Source organism: Osmerus eperlanus, chromosome 22 (assembly GCF_963692335.1).
Source record: "Osmerus eperlanus chromosome 22, fOsmEpe2.1, whole genome shotgun sequence".
NCBI lineage: Eukaryota > Metazoa > Chordata > Actinopteri > Osmeriformes > Osmeridae > Osmerus > Osmerus eperlanus.
This window is the reverse complement of record NC_085039.1, coordinates 10,759,991-10,775,046: the sequence shown is the minus strand read 5'-3', so window position 1 is coordinate 10,775,046 and position 15,056 is coordinate 10,759,991. Positions and strand designations below refer to the sequence as shown.

The 15,056-nt window shown below is 46.4% G+C and overlaps 1 protein-coding gene across 1 annotated transcript; it reads left to right on the top strand.

Annotated features, from left to right (window-relative positions):
* Positions 1-1,238: 1,238 nt before the first annotated feature.
* slc2a15b (solute carrier family 2 member 15b) lies at positions 1,239-12,678 on the top strand. Its single transcript, XM_062448145.1, has 12 exons — positions 1,239-1,370; positions 3,733-3,831; positions 5,692-5,852; positions 5,983-6,107; positions 6,586-6,731; positions 7,410-7,542; positions 8,114-8,301; positions 9,460-9,570; positions 9,919-10,020; positions 10,238-10,313; positions 12,058-12,185; positions 12,439-12,678. The coding sequence occupies exons 1-12, from the start codon at positions 1,326-1,328 to the stop codon at positions 12,676-12,678; spliced, it is 1,554 nt and encodes a 517-aa protein (XP_062304129.1). The 5' UTR covers positions 1,239-1,325.
* Positions 12,679-15,056: the final 2,378 nt, after the last annotated feature.

Here is a 15,056-nt window from a genome sequence, read left to right as displayed (position 1 = left end):
TCGGTCCTGTCACATGAAACAGACAGGCGGCTCTCAGAGAACAGGGAAGACGCACGAGACGATTGCGTGTAATAGCCGTGTCTTGCGTAGCCTGTGTGTTTGGAGTCATGTGGACCGTGCGCTGTGTGTCCAGGTCAAGCGTGATGACGCTCACTGGAGGGACATCCACGTCATGGTCAACGATTTGGGTCTGACTGACAGACTGTCAGGCTTGGTGAGGAGCTGAGGCTTAGACAGCCAAGATTTGTCATGTAAATGTTGTCTTTTTTTACGTTGATTTTTTACAATAAAGTGTCTAGTGTGTGGATATGTCTCAGGGAGGTAAATTAGGGAGGGGTGTCTGGTTTTAGGTCTGAAGTCCATACAGGGTATGACAAGGTTTGACACAACACACATTGGAATTTACCTTTATAAGCAGGTAATCAAGTGACTGACTGACTGATTGGATGAATAAACATATGAATGAATAAATGTTTTGATAACGACTTCAATGGAAACAAATCAAAGGGGTGTGCAATTCACAGTAATGTTGAGCAGATTGGTAATTATAGCAAAATAAGTTATTATATACACTCACATACAAGCCTGCTGAAATGGACCTATAGCCTATTGACATCTTTGCAGTCGCTTTCACTGTTAAGTGCGACATGGTCGTGATGGTACTGGGGTAGGGGTGTGAGGTATTTTAGAACGTATCCCTTAATTACAGGCATGTATTATATCAGGTGCGCTATGTGAGGATATGCTATGTCATTATGACTGTCTGTTTCATAGAGAATGCATTTTTGAAAGGGAATGTAACAATATTGCTATGTTTCACAGCAATGGCATAGTCTAATATCTTATTTGGAATCATATATTGCGTCCGACTTTTCAGCTCACATTTTTTCATTTCTAGTTTAATTGGGTTGCTCTTTGAAGTTTACGCCAAAACAGCTATTCTACTAGATAATGTGTCCGCTAAATAGGCCCCGTCACCGTTTCAGAAGCAAAGTTGATTTAATACACAAGGCTGGCTGGCTGAGCGGGGCTCACCGAATCACGCTGACCGCTGTCATGTGATTGCTGCGGGCCCTCAACTCCGAAGGGGAGGGAGAAGGTCCGACTACCTTGCTACTGGGAGGGTCCGTCACACTTTTGGCCCAGGGGATTGGTAGCTGAAAGTTTCAGACTTATCAATTACGCCCATCATCCTGACACGCCTCCTTTCTCCTCAAAATGAATGTAGTGAGAGATGCCGGTGGTATTAAGACTATTGTAGGTTGTAATTCCTCTCTCTCTCGAAACCGCACGGCATTAACGGGGAGCATATGTTCAGGAATTAGATGGCGGAGGAAGTATTGTTAGCATCCGATGGGAAATTTAGTGGGGTAAGTTTAAATTTTTAAATTCAATCATGATTTATTTAGTTACTAAACCTTAGGAATGAAAACGGAATCTTCAGTGGCATGAAAGTTGACCTACTTATCATTCAGATCTATACCCTTGTCAGATCACATCTTGACCGTGGCAGTCAGCAGCATCACCTGATTCTATGCAGTGGATTACTTTGTTTTTTTTCTGGTACACAAGCTAAATTATGTACCATATAAATATCATGTAAGAGTGTTAAGTAACAAGTGCTCATAGAGTAACCTACTATGATAAGGTGAAGCATGAGCTTTGAATCGTCATGTTAGCCGTCATGTTATAGTTGAGAACATAAATAAAAACAATTGTCTCAATGGTTGGTTTCTGAAGATGCAGAAGTCCACACATCGTAATTCATAGATGGTTCCAGTTGCCTAACAATACAGTTGTAGGACAGGCCTACAGGAGCCAACATATGTTGGTTCTATTCTGGTGAGGGCAGTGTGGATGTGCTCCAATACAACCAAGTGTCCTGCATTAATAGTTCAGCCAGTGCCTTCAATTCTGAAAGGAATGCATCACACAACCTAGCTAGCACTGCAGCTTAACACGGCTAGAGGGTAAGTCCCCATATCTCAGAACTGAAAAGTGAAATGGCTCATTAAAATGTCTCTTCGTGTTTCATGACTAAGATCAATAGCTTGCCAAACGTCAACAGAGGTAAGGGTGGTTATGGAACTAAACTGACCTCTTTTCTGATGTTACAGGGCTGCATTGTCCTCTAGAAAGCTATTCTTCCATGTCGCTGTCTCTTGCCGAGCATTTCTAAACTAAGTTAGTTTTCCTCCATGGCTGGGACTGTGCTCTCATTGTCCAAGGACCTCCTTCAAAACAAGTCCAATTGACAATGCCCTCAAGTGTGGACATGGCAGACCTTAAATATAGTATGCCTTCGGGGTAGTCTATGCTTCTTTAGAATAAGACAAGGGTTGTTTGGCCATGGATATCGATTTGTTGTTGCGTGTCAAACATGTTTAAGCTTGAAACTTTCGAATGATTTATTTAGCTTCGTTACTCAACTTACAAAGATGGTACAAAACTATCCGCAGGGACAAGACTGTAGGGTTAGTTTTTTTTATATATATTTTTTTCTTCTTCCAGGATTTTTGTCCTCTGTGGTCTTCTTGTTGACTGTGTAGGAATCTTACTTGTGGCTGTAGAAGCCTAGCTACTGTAAGTCCAGTGCCACAACAGAGTGCCGGTTTAGCTGCACTTTAGTTAAGCTAAGTGCTGAAATTCAGCCTGTACGTTGACATAGTTTAAAACACTGTGGAATTCCCAGAATTCTGAATTCCCATGTGTTTATTTCTCACATTGTTAGGGTTGCAACCTTGTCAACCTGGTCCTGTAGGTGATACCTCTTGTTTTCTCATCGCTACCATAAAACAGATATTGGTCATCAAGTCAAATGAGCGAGTTGTTACTGGTCTTTCCAGATGCACCTGTTGCACACACTTGAATTTGAGGAAATAGTTCAGTGAAGGAAATGTGTTTGGCAGACCCAGGCAGTAGCTGAGCACCCTCCAGCAGACTGGGTTGGACCGATTTCCCCCAGGAATGGTAACCGATGGTAACCAGCAGATCTGGACCGCTTCCAGAAACTATTCAGTCATGTTCTGCTCCAGTCATATGCTGCTGTGGACTGGGGCCAGTCAAGTGAAGAACACGGCTCTCTCCAACTATCTGATACCTGCTTCTGTCGTCTTGAACACCTTACATGGGAAATGAATCACTAATCCCCCAAAACGTGGTAATATGGCAGTGGAGTGGTGCAGAGGTATGGCAGGTCAAGAGTTGACTCTTTCAAGTCACAAATGTACATACAATGTTAGTACATTATAATATACAGTTGGTGAGAAGCTGTTTTTTTTTTATTTAGAAGGTCTTTTTCCAACTTTTAGTTTTTTGTCTGTATTTTACAATGACTACTTTATAGTCTTTCAGCCATGCATAGTTCACCAGCCACATTAACAGAGATTTAGGTCAAGTTCCTACATAAAGCTCTTATGTCGATCACAGAAAACCGCTTACACTGCCAAGGTCATAACTGAACCTTATGGGCGACGCCTAACTATTGTTGTTTTTGTGTTACAGCCAGTAAAAGTAAACATTCATAATTCATATGCTCTATTATGTGAAGGAGTTATCTTTTACTAGACTTGCTTGACATGCCAAATCCGTATCTGTCAGTGTAAAAAATGAGGCCAAAGGTATCCCCCGACTGAAAACAATTCTCCCAAATCTTCCCACAACCTCTCGTTCCCAGCCAAACTGTCCTCCATGTGAACCTCCTCTGATCTGCCGCTCTTCTACCCTCAGCAGCATCTCACCAAGTCGCTGCTGGCGGTGGCGTTCCTGGCCTCGTTCGGCGGCTCCATGCTCTACGGCTACAACCTGGCAGTAGTCAACTCCCCAGCGGAGGTAGGAAACCCCAGATGCTCACACGCACATCTCACACTTAACTGGTTAGGGTTGGAAACACAGCCAACCTTCCACGTGAAAGGCCATGCAGGAATATGTCCGAAGAATGTCCAAACATTTCTGTCGGGAGATGTATGGCTTACCATGGAGTCACAAACATGGTTTCTAGACTACGTTGTTCCTTCATAGACAGCGTTATATGACCCCCCCCCCCCCCCCCACACACACACACACACACACACACACCCTCCCCCCTCACCTACATTGCCGTGTAGGTCTAGGTGTCTTGGAGAACACATCATGGATCTTGTCAGCTATGGGGTGGATTTGCCATGACGTGGTCTGTGAACCAGGTGACTTTGGACATGGTTAGTCTCACATGAGACCGTAGCAATGCTCCTGAGCAGGACTGGTGCCAATGCTTAGATGTCTGCTATCATACAGTAGTACTCTTCTGGGGCCGCTAGAGATTTGGATAATAGCGTGTGCTCAAGGAATCATTTACAGTGGCCAGGTCAAGAAATGCCCCACGCAAGTTTTATCATTGTCTTGTTTTGTACTGAATCTCTTCTGAAAAACATGTCAAATGCTTACAGTTTCCATGACGCATGCTACAGTAGCTTGTTTGAGTTTTTTTACATAGCCAGTCATTCAGGATGTCTGAAAACAATCAGAAACACACAAGCAAGTTGGCCATCTCTGTCTGTTAGGTGGCCAGTAGCCATGGATCAGTAGTCACAGCTAGTCAGACAGGATTTAAAAATGTAATTAAATTCAGAGTCAGACATCAGCTATTTGATCTTAATAAGGTTAGACTCATAATGAAGGTAAAAGTTAAGTTTAGTCCCAGAAGAAGTGAGGATTAGTGGCTATGGCAACCACGTATCGGTTGAGCTAGAACACGCTGTGTTTCCCCCACTTTAGATGCATGGCCGGATCGGCCAGTCATTACCGGTGACCTTTCAACCTGCCCTAGGGAGTCACGAGAGCGCAGCCCCAGGAAGCACAGTCTACAGTTGTGTGAGAACAGTGAGAGATAATTGATGACATGTTAGCAACACATTAGTGTTGTCCTGCCCGTAAATGCATTACCAGGGAAGTGGCGTGTGTTGCCAGAGGAGCAAGCCTTAGAATCGAATTGTTGGCCCGTGACTTGAAAATACCAGAGGGAGGAGGAGTGGGCGAGGAACGGCGGGAGAGAGGGAGAAACGCGGGTGAGAGAGAGGGCAAGAGAGTCACATGCAATTTCTCGAACACTGTTTTTCTTTTTTCTTTTTTTTTTTTGCAAATTCTCATACATGCCATTTATGTTTTCTCAACTCATAGGTTACTTGGTACGTTTATGACTCAGTATAGTTGGTATGGGTTGAACGCTTTTGCAAAAGCATCCTTTTTCGTCCACCTATAGACTACAATAGAGGGTCCTCTGAAGTCATGCCTTAAATTGACCTCCTCAGGGTAAGAACCCCATGTGAAATACAACCACCTCACGACAAATGTCTTTCACGCACTTTTTCACCTTAGCACGGCACAATGAGAAATCCCTCACAACCTAATTGCCAGGACTGTCATGTACACTGAAGCTGCGGATTAGCTGTCCGTCACAAATTTCAGCTGTAATTGGTTAAGTTAGTTAAGTGGCACTATTTCTGTTCCTACACAATGGGGTCTTTGGGGGTTCATAGGTTGTCCTAACATGACCACATGCTCATACTCGTCATAATCAACATTCAAAAGATAAAAAACCTTGCGCGATTTTCTAACCCCCGCCGACATTAGGCCAACGCACTGGTCAAAACCCTCCACCCTGGAGCAGTCACTGACGGTAGCGGACCCTGTCTGCCTCTCCCTGTGTCTCAGTACATCAAGGCCTTCTTCAACGAGACCAGGATCTCTCGCAACGGGACGGCCCTGGATGAGGAGACCCTCACCCTCATGTACTCTCTCACCGTGTCTGTGTTCGCCATCGGGGGGATGCTGGGCTCCCTGCTGGTGGGCATGCTCGTCACCAAATACGGGAGGTACGCCGTGCGGGAGACCAAGAGAGAGTGTGTGTGTGTGTGTGTGGACATTAAGTCTATAGTGAGTATAGTATGTCAGCTCTGACACAGTGGTGTGTGTGTGTGTGTGTGTGTGTGTGTGTGTCCGCAGGAAAGGGACTCTGGTGCGGTCCACGATGCTGGTGTTCCTAGCTTCAGCTCTGATGGGCTTCAGTAAGATCTGCGGGTCTCCAGAGATGATCATCATCGGACGCCTAATCACAGGGATACACTCAGGTACGCCACAGACCATCCTAACCCTAACCCTAGTCCTAGCTTTAGTCTTAATACTTGCCCTAGCTCTAGTCCTAGTCCTTGCCCTAGCTCAAATCCTAGCTCCTAGTCCTAACCCTTTCCCTAGTTCTATCCTTAATCCGCCAGGCTCATTTGATACGATAACGTGTTTGCAACGCCCTAGAAACCAGGCAAAAGAGAACATAGATCAACCGAACGGTTCTCTCATCCCTCCAGCCCATGTCTAACATGTTCCTCTGTGTGTCCTGTGCTCCTCCTCTGCGGCGTCCTGAACCCCGCTGCAGGCATCTCTCTGAGTGTGGTGCCCATGTCTAACATGTTCCTCTGTGTGTCCTGTGCTCCTCCTCTGCGGCGTCCTGAACCCCGCTGCAGGCATCTCTCTGAGTGTGGTGCCCATGTCTAACATGTTCCTCTGTGTGTCCTGTGCTCCTCCTCTGCGGCGTCCTGAACCCCGCTGCAGGCATCTCTCTGAGTGTGGTGCCTATGTACCTGGGGGAGATCGCTCCCAAGAACCTGAGGGGCTTCCTGGGCCTTGTGCCCAGCATCTTCATCTGCATCGGGGTGTTCATCGCTCAGGTCCTGGGCCTGCATGAAGTGCTGGGAAGGGTAGGTGTGGCTGGGGGACGGGTGGGGTTGGTGGGTAGGTGGGTGGGTGGGGTGGGGTGGGGTGGGGTGGGGTGGGGTGGGTGGGTGGGTGGGTGGATTGATGGACAGACTAATGGATGGATGGATGGATGGATGCTTTTTGGTCCTTGTGGTTGGCTGGCTGGCCGACAGTCTATATGACAGGCTGTTTTTTTTGCATTATTACAGTTGTGGCGTTGTGGACAGGCAGATTGATTTCCATAATTATACATATTTAATATATCATAAATTATAATGATAATTTAACTTATCAAGAGCTTTAAGCTCCACTAATAATCGGTCTCAAGATGGTAGCTTAATGGAGTAATGTCATCAAAACAAAGCCAACATTATGAGCACTTGGCAGTTCTTTCTCCTCCCCAGGCTGTGCTGTATCTAATGCACGTGAGAAGCAGACTGGAAGACTCCCTCTCAGCCATGACTTTGCTTAGATCTCATACGATGGGATGGGCAAAAGCAACATGGAGCTACTTCAGTCAATCTGCTCCTTAGGCTCGTCCAGTTCTGTGAGGATCTACCAAATAGGAGAGAAAAAAAGAGTGAAACACGGGCCGGCCTTTGTGAAACCCCCCGACCTTACTTTGACCCTGTGCTGTTTTGACCTTTCACCCTGTGCTGTTTTGACCTTTGTCCTTCCAGGAAGAACACTGGCCTCTCCTCCTGTCCTTACTGGTGGTACCTATTACCGTCCAGCTGATGCTGTTGCCATGGTTCCCTGAGAGCCCTCGCTATCTGCTCATGGAGAAACACAACGTCCACGCCACTGTCACAGGTGAGACACCTATAATGGCAGCTTTTTCCTTCTGACTTTGATTGGTTGTTGGATCAGGTGACTCGTATTGCCTTAGATAACTCTGAACTAAAGGGTTAGGGTTGTATGAGAGGTCTATGGGCCAGATTCAAAGTCATTCATAAAAGATAATCTGAGACAACCAGTGAGAGGGCTGGCATCTGTATTATCATAGCAGATTTTGGAAATGATGGTATTGTGGATAGTGATGACGATGACAATGATGGTGGTGATAAAGATGAATGCATTAAAGTAGTAATCCGTAAAAGGGTCTGACTCACTTTTCTGCTCTCTTTGTTTCTGTCTCTCTTTTTCTCTCGCTTTCTCGTTCTCCCCTCCCTCCTTCTCTCTCCCCTCTCCGACTCCCTCTCTCTTGCTTTCCCCCTCTCTCTCTCCCCCTCCCTCCCCCTCCCACTCTCTCCCTCCATCCCTCCCCCCATCCCTCCCACTCTCTCCCTCCATCCCTCCCCCTCTCCCCTTCTCCCCCTCCCCCTCCCACTCTCACCCTCCCCCCCTCTCCCCCTCTTCCTCTCCCCCTCCCCCCCTCCCTCAGCTCTGAAGTGGTACCGTGCCAGGTGTAACATCCAGGCAGAGATCGAGGAGATGCAGGAGGAGCAGCGCTCGCTGTCCTCCATCCAGACGGTGTCTGTGATTGGTCTGTTGAAGGACCGCAGCGTTCGCTGGCAGGTCATCACCATCGTGGTCATCAACATCGGCATGCAGCTGTCTGGCATCGACGCGGTGGGTCTTTATGTGTGTGTGTGTGTGTGTAAGGGAGTGTGTACGGCCTGGTATGCATCCATCTCCACATGTTAACAGCTGTGCTCTAAACCCGCCCCCTCCACACACACTCCCTCCTTCACACACACTCTCTCACACACCATATATCACAATCTCACTTTAAAACTGCTGAAAGAGCTGAGTGACTGAGCAGGACACACACACAAACATAGACACAGTATAGCATGTTCTCCCCCAATTTTACTTAATTTGAGTCTATGGCGGTGTATATTGACACCCTACATCAGTGGTTCTCAAGCCTGGTCCTCAGGTACCTACCCACCTGATTCAAATGAATGGGTCGTTATCTAGCAAGGCAGAAGCCTAGTAACGACTATTCATTTGAATCAGGTGTGTTGGAACAGGGAAACATCTAAAACATGCAGGACAGGGGGTCCCTGAGGACCAGGGTTGAGAACCGCTGGCTTCCATGGTCTCCCCCCCACCCCCCCCACACACACACACACACACACACCATACATCATCAAGTGGTGGTCCTAAGACCGTATGTAGCTCACACGCTGGTTGACACCATTTCCCAGCATGAACGCTCGATGCTGTCTTTGCACTGTTGCAGCTGTTCCAAAGCATGGAACCAACCGGAACCGGGCAGCCCTGACATAAGAGGAACCCCTCTCATGTTCTTCCCCCTTTCAACCAGAGAAGCTCTCTCTCCAGGTCTGCCTTCTACTGGTGGGAACTCAGCTTGTGTGTCCGCGATAGTAGAGTGGCTGTAGAAGTACATCCGTATTTACCGATTCAAATGTATTCAAATCCTGTTCCTGCAGACATTGTTAACGTAGTGAAGCGAGATAGATGAGAACATGCAAATGAATCTCTATCAGGGAGTACTATAATGTTGTCAAGTGGGAACATAACATTGATTAAACGCGTCAGACGTGTAAATGACGGTGGTTTTGGACGATAATGATCATGATTATGATGAATCACCGTTGATCATCAGTGCACATGTTCTAAATGACCTTTGGTGATGAATTGGTCTGGAAATTGACTGAATTATACATTTCCACTTGGTTACCCTGAGCACAGCTCACTGTGGCCACTTCAAGCCCTGTGGCCCTCCCGTTGTCCTTAAAGAACTACATTTCCCTGCTGCAGATCTGGTTCTATACCAACGCCATCTTTGAGAACGCGGGGATCCCGAGACCTCAGATCCAGTATACAACAGTGGGAACTGGAGCCATAGAAGTTCTCTCTGGACTGGTCGGGGTGAGTTACAACCGAGTCCCTGCTCACACACAGCAGTGTGAGACACACACTGCTGTGTGTGAGCAGGACAGCAGAACATGTCAGACATTCAGGGGTCAGAGTTGACAGGATACGTCCCTATTTTCTCTCCAACACTTGAAGTGCAATTGATTCCAGCAGTCTGACATTGATTACATGTAAATGTCTGATCTCTGTACACAACATGAACTCAGAGTCTGATCAATGATCAGCGACGCATCTGTTCAGAGAATTGTTGAATATTGACTAACTTACGTATGCATAACGTATATTTACGATTCAATGGACGATGCAACGCGTGCTGAAGTTCGTCTCGTGCCCCTCCCCTAGTGTTTCACCATCGAAAGAGTGGGCAGGAGACCCCTGATGATTGGTGGGTTCAGCTTCATGTCCATCTGCTGTGCTGGGATCACCGTCTCTCTGCTGTTACAGGTAGGGTTGAGCGTTCTGTTGTACACATCGGGACTCTTGCTAGTGACATCACACATAGACAACACAAGGCTGTGATGATAATGTTGTGTGTGTGTGTGTGTGTGTGTGTGTGTGTGTGTGTGTGTGTGTGTGTGTGTGTGTGTGTGTGTGTGTGTGTGTGTGTGTGTGTGGTATCAAAACCAGTCCATTGTTTAATCATTTGCTTGTCCTTTCACAGGCCCAAGTGGAGTTCATGCGTTATGTCAGTGTTGGCTGTGTGGTGGGAATCATCGCTGGGTTCTGTATTGGGCCAGGTAGTAAATGTTCCAAATTGACTCTTTTTCCCCCAGTACTCTGTGTTGACAAGGTTTGACTAACTTTCCTTTGACAAGCACTTCAAAACAGCACAGTGACAAATGTTCACCTATTCCACACTAACCCAATTTAGCCCGTTCACGTCTAATCCTCACACAAGGAAACACTGCTCTCTAGTGGTGGAGAATAACAATGACATGTCTAACTCCCGTTGACGTTTCTACACTGAAGAAACATTGTCTTTCATTAGTCCTGGAAATTAGGATATAACTACCACCACAGGATACGAGAAAATCCATTCTCACGCGCGGTTATTTGCGGTTGTCTGTGGAGTGAGTGAACTAAATTAAAAGCAACAGTTAGTTTACAACGTCAGGCACCGTGTTGAGCGGCAGTAAGAATGATGAATAGCCTTATGCGCGGTTTACATAATGTCATTCGTCAAACCCTGCGAAAATCTATACGTCGAAACTCAGACGCGGATCTAGGTTGCCGCAATTAGCTTTGTTAATGGCTCATTCTTCATAAGCTGGTGATGATGAATACGGCTTTCTTAGACAAAAGCCCTCGCATCAACAACACTCTGCCTCATGCACAGGCGAGTATAGGTCTTGACAAATTGCAAGTTATTGGTCCGACAATATAAAAACTTCCTGCGCGCGCAGTTATCATGCATGCGAAAATAATGAAGTGTTTAGTTGGCAAGGCATGCTCATAATTAGACGCTTATTATGCTCATTTAAATGTGTGAGCCAATGAAAATGTCCATAAATTGTACAGAATGTATTGGAACTAGTGGTCCAAACAAAACAAACAGTCAGCGGGTTTCTATATCTGTGGCTTTTGCAGCGTTTAAAACTTTATACTACCTTCATGTGACCGCATAAACAGTGGCATGTGATGTGAGTCTATTTTGGCTCAAACCTTATGTTTGGTTAGACTATTCTGAATCCTCATGCACTACATTGATAACGTGAATGGATCATTTCTTTCAGCCAGAGAAGACTGTCCTGACAAATGTATTATTATATTTATATTTATTTGGGAGTATTGGAATCGTATCGCAATCAATTAGCATTATCCTCTTAGGTTAATCATATCAAACAAAATAGAAGCCTGTACTCGCTTGACTTCATTATGTTTCCTATATCGATTAGGCTCGAAAGTTTTAGGATTGAGGTTTTAAGTTTGTCTGTGTGTGAGTGTGTGAGAGAGAGCATTTACATGCTTGTTGTGTGTCTGCTTGTCTTGCTCAAACTTGCACCAACATTGTATGAATGACAAACTGCATGTGTGTGCCTTGATTGTTCCGTGTACGTGTCAGTGGTCGTAAGCAGTGTGTGTGTGTGTAGTGACTGTGTGTGTGTGTGTGTGTGTGTAGTGACCGTGTGTGTGTGTGTGCGTGTAGTGACCGTTTGTGTGTGTGTGTGTGTGTGTAGTGACCGTGTGTGTGTGTGCGTGTGTGTAGTGACCGTGTGTGTGTGTGTGTAGTGACCGTGTGTGTGTGTGTGTGTAGTGACCGTGTGTGTGTGTGTAGTGACCGTGTGTGTGTGTGTGTGTGTGTGTGTGTAGTGACCGTGTGTGTGTGTAGTGACCGTGTGTGTGTGTGTGTGTGTGTGTGTGTAGTGACCGTGTGTGTGTGTGTGTGTGTGTAGTGACCGTGTGTGTGTGTGTGTGTGTGTAGTGACCGTGTGTGTGTGTGTGTGTAGTGACCGTGTGTGTCCTCCTCCTCCCTGTGTCTAGCCGGCGTTCCCTTCCTGATGACAGCAGAGCTGTTCACGCAGTCTCACAGACCGGCCGCCTACACCGTGGCAGGACTGCTCAACTGGCTGTCTAACTTCACCGTGGGCTTCGTGTTCCCCTTCCTCCAGGTGAGACTGCCTCTTCTACCTCTTCTACCTCCCCCCCCCCACACACACACACCTGTGGCCCTGTGACTGTGGATGCTTATGTTCTGCTGAATAACCCCTCCCAACTTTGTTACCGTAACATCAGGATCTTGACCTGATTCTCCACAAAAAAAAACCCTTATAACCTCTCTCCCAAAACTTCCGAGCCACGGCCCAACTCTTCCACCAATGAGATCTCCACGTTTCTTCCCCCCCCCCCCCCCTCGCACCCCAGATGTCCGCAGGGTCCTACTGCTACCTGGTGTTCTGTGGTATCTGCCTGGTGGTTGCGGCCTACGTTTACCTGATCATCCCCGAGACCAAGAACAAGACCTTTGTGGAGATCAGTCAGATGTTCGCCCCCAGGAACGGCGTGGGGCGGGACGAGATGGCCGACCTGGACCACGGGAACCGCCTCAAGCTCACCAAGATGAACGGCTACGGGGCCCTGGAGAACGAGGACAGAGTGGTCTGAGCGGTCTGAACGGAGGAGTGGAGAGAGGGATGGAGGGAGGTAGGACGAGGGGTCGGGCGGTCGGTGGGAGGAGTAGACGGAGAGCTAGAGGGATGGCGGTAGAGGAAAGAATGGGATGTATGAACGGTAGGATATGGGTAGGGAAATCCCACCCTCATCTCTCCTACTTTTGAGTGCGCTGATGTGAACGTCATAGGACTAGGGGAAAGGGACGTGGTGGAATTGGTGCCCACCAGAAATACGCGTTTACTTTCCTAGCTTATGTCCATCGTGCTTGGTTCTTGGACGCAGATGTAGCGATGTCCTTGAAGAGGGGAAAGGAAACGCAAAAAACTTAGCAGTAGCAGATCTTGAAATATGTTTTAGTTTATTTTCCCCAGCTCAGACTTTCTTCTGTTTCCAGGAAACCAGTTCCAGAAGGTTCACAGTCAACAGGTTACTGGTAATGACATTTTACAGATGAAAAATGGATAAAAGGTTCACAAGGTTCATAATCCACGACACTGTAGGGTCATATTGCACATTACGTCCGTGCGCAGGTCTGTACAGAGTATCACTGACGTTTACACTGCCTGTGTGTGTGTTGTGTGTGTATGGGACTGTGTGTGTCTTTATGCAAGCTTAATCGGTGGTATGATAATCGTTTAGACGCAGGCTGAGCGGAGGAGAATGTCAGTGCTGCCTTTGAACGCTGCTTCTAAGCATTCGTTTCACTCTGTTGCTAACTGTTGGTGACCTTTTTCTTCTTGTGAACGCATCTCATGATCCATGTGTGACGTTTTCAGCACAGTCATGCTTGATACCTTCACTACCTTGTACAGTACTATGTATTTATTTATTCATACAACAAAGTCTTTCCATCCGATATCTCACACGTGACGTTTACTTCCTGGAGACTGGTCTTAACCCTTGTGTTATCTTCGGGTCATTCTGACCCATCAGTCATTCTGACCCACCGTCGTATTGCGAAAGATTTACTGCATACAAAGACAAAGTGAAGCATTTTCTTTTAACAGCTAGGCTGTCTCAGACCCCCCACATTGCAAAGGTTAAAAGAAAATTATTTTAATTTGTTTTTGTATTGGGTAAAATTGGGTAAACACAACGATGGTTCATTATGAACCTTTGGGTCATGTGACCCGAAGGCAGCACGAGGGTTAAACAGGAAGTGACATCCAAGGTGGCGTGTCATCACATGAACAGTAAAGCTACTGTTGTGTTTACCTCTCATGGAGCAACCAAAGACTTGGGCTTAGTTGTGTATTTTGTAACACGACATGAAGTTGCTCTAAAAGATGTAACGTGGGTTTTGAGTACAATGTTTGTGCCTCTCTCTTGACACGAGAGCTTGTTACCATGGCTACTGTAGTAGTCATTCTATTTCTCAAGATGGGACAATTTACCTCGAAACAATATGCACATTTAAGGGTGTCAAAGGATATCCTTCATGCCAGAACTGGGTCAAATAGTATTTGAAACCCTTTTAAATACCAGATTGATTGAGGTCTGAAACCATATTGATTTCAAACACTATATCACCCTCGTTTGACATATTTACACACTCTATGGATCCAAGTAGCTGTATGGTTGTGTTCAGATTTATTTTATTTTAAGTATGTTTGAAAGATATGTAAACAAAGAACATACACCTCAAATTAAAGATCGTTGGAAAAATGTATGTAAAATGCCAGAATAAATAAGCGTGAACACATTTCAATTCTTTATCTCGTCATTCGGGCAAGGTCAAAGCTAACTGAGACCTGAACTGTTGATATAACATGATAGCCTGTCCGGTCCAATCCCATCCTCCATCCCTCTCGCTCTCTCTCCCACATGAACGCCCCTCAGCCCCCCTTCAGACGTGTGCTAGTGTCCGACATCATAAATCAATCACAGGAGAATCCATATACCCCTACAAAGACCTTTGGAGGGTTAGCCAATCAAACACTGCACGCTGAGGGGGGTTATGCAGCAAAACAGACGTGAGGACGATTCCGGATCCTTCTGAGATTCCGCTATATGTTTCCTATTGGCCACGAAGATGATCATCATGAGGAGGGGGAGCGCGTGTTTACAGGATTGCATCACTGGTGAACTTATAGCAGATGATAGGGATGTAAACGGTGTCACACACACACACATCCACACACACCCCTTAGGCAGCCTTGTTCCATCTGTGCCAGCCCTGCAGAAGGGCCTTGGAACCCCCAATAGGGCCAGAATTGATAAACGTTGTCAAGCGCTTATCTCTCACCATATTACAGGAGAGACAAGAGGGAGAGAGAGGGAGGGCGAAAGAGAGATGGCAGAGCAAATCACTTTGGCTTTTGTTCCTGGTTTGGATGCAAATCTCAATGTCACAGTATTTCGTCCCGTGT

Coding starts and splice junctions, on each gene's coding strand:
- slc2a15b (XM_062448145.1), top strand. CDS start 1,326: ATGGCGGAGGAAGTATTGTTAGCATCCGATGGGAAATTTAGTGGG. Junction 1,371..3,732: donor CCGATGGGAAATTTAGTGGG/GTAAGTTTAAAT, acceptor TACCCTCAGCAG/CATCTCACCAAGTCGCTGCT. Junction 3,832..5,691: donor TAGTCAACTCCCCAGCGGAG/GTAGGAAACCCC, acceptor CCTGTGTCTCAG/TACATCAAGGCCTTCTTCAA.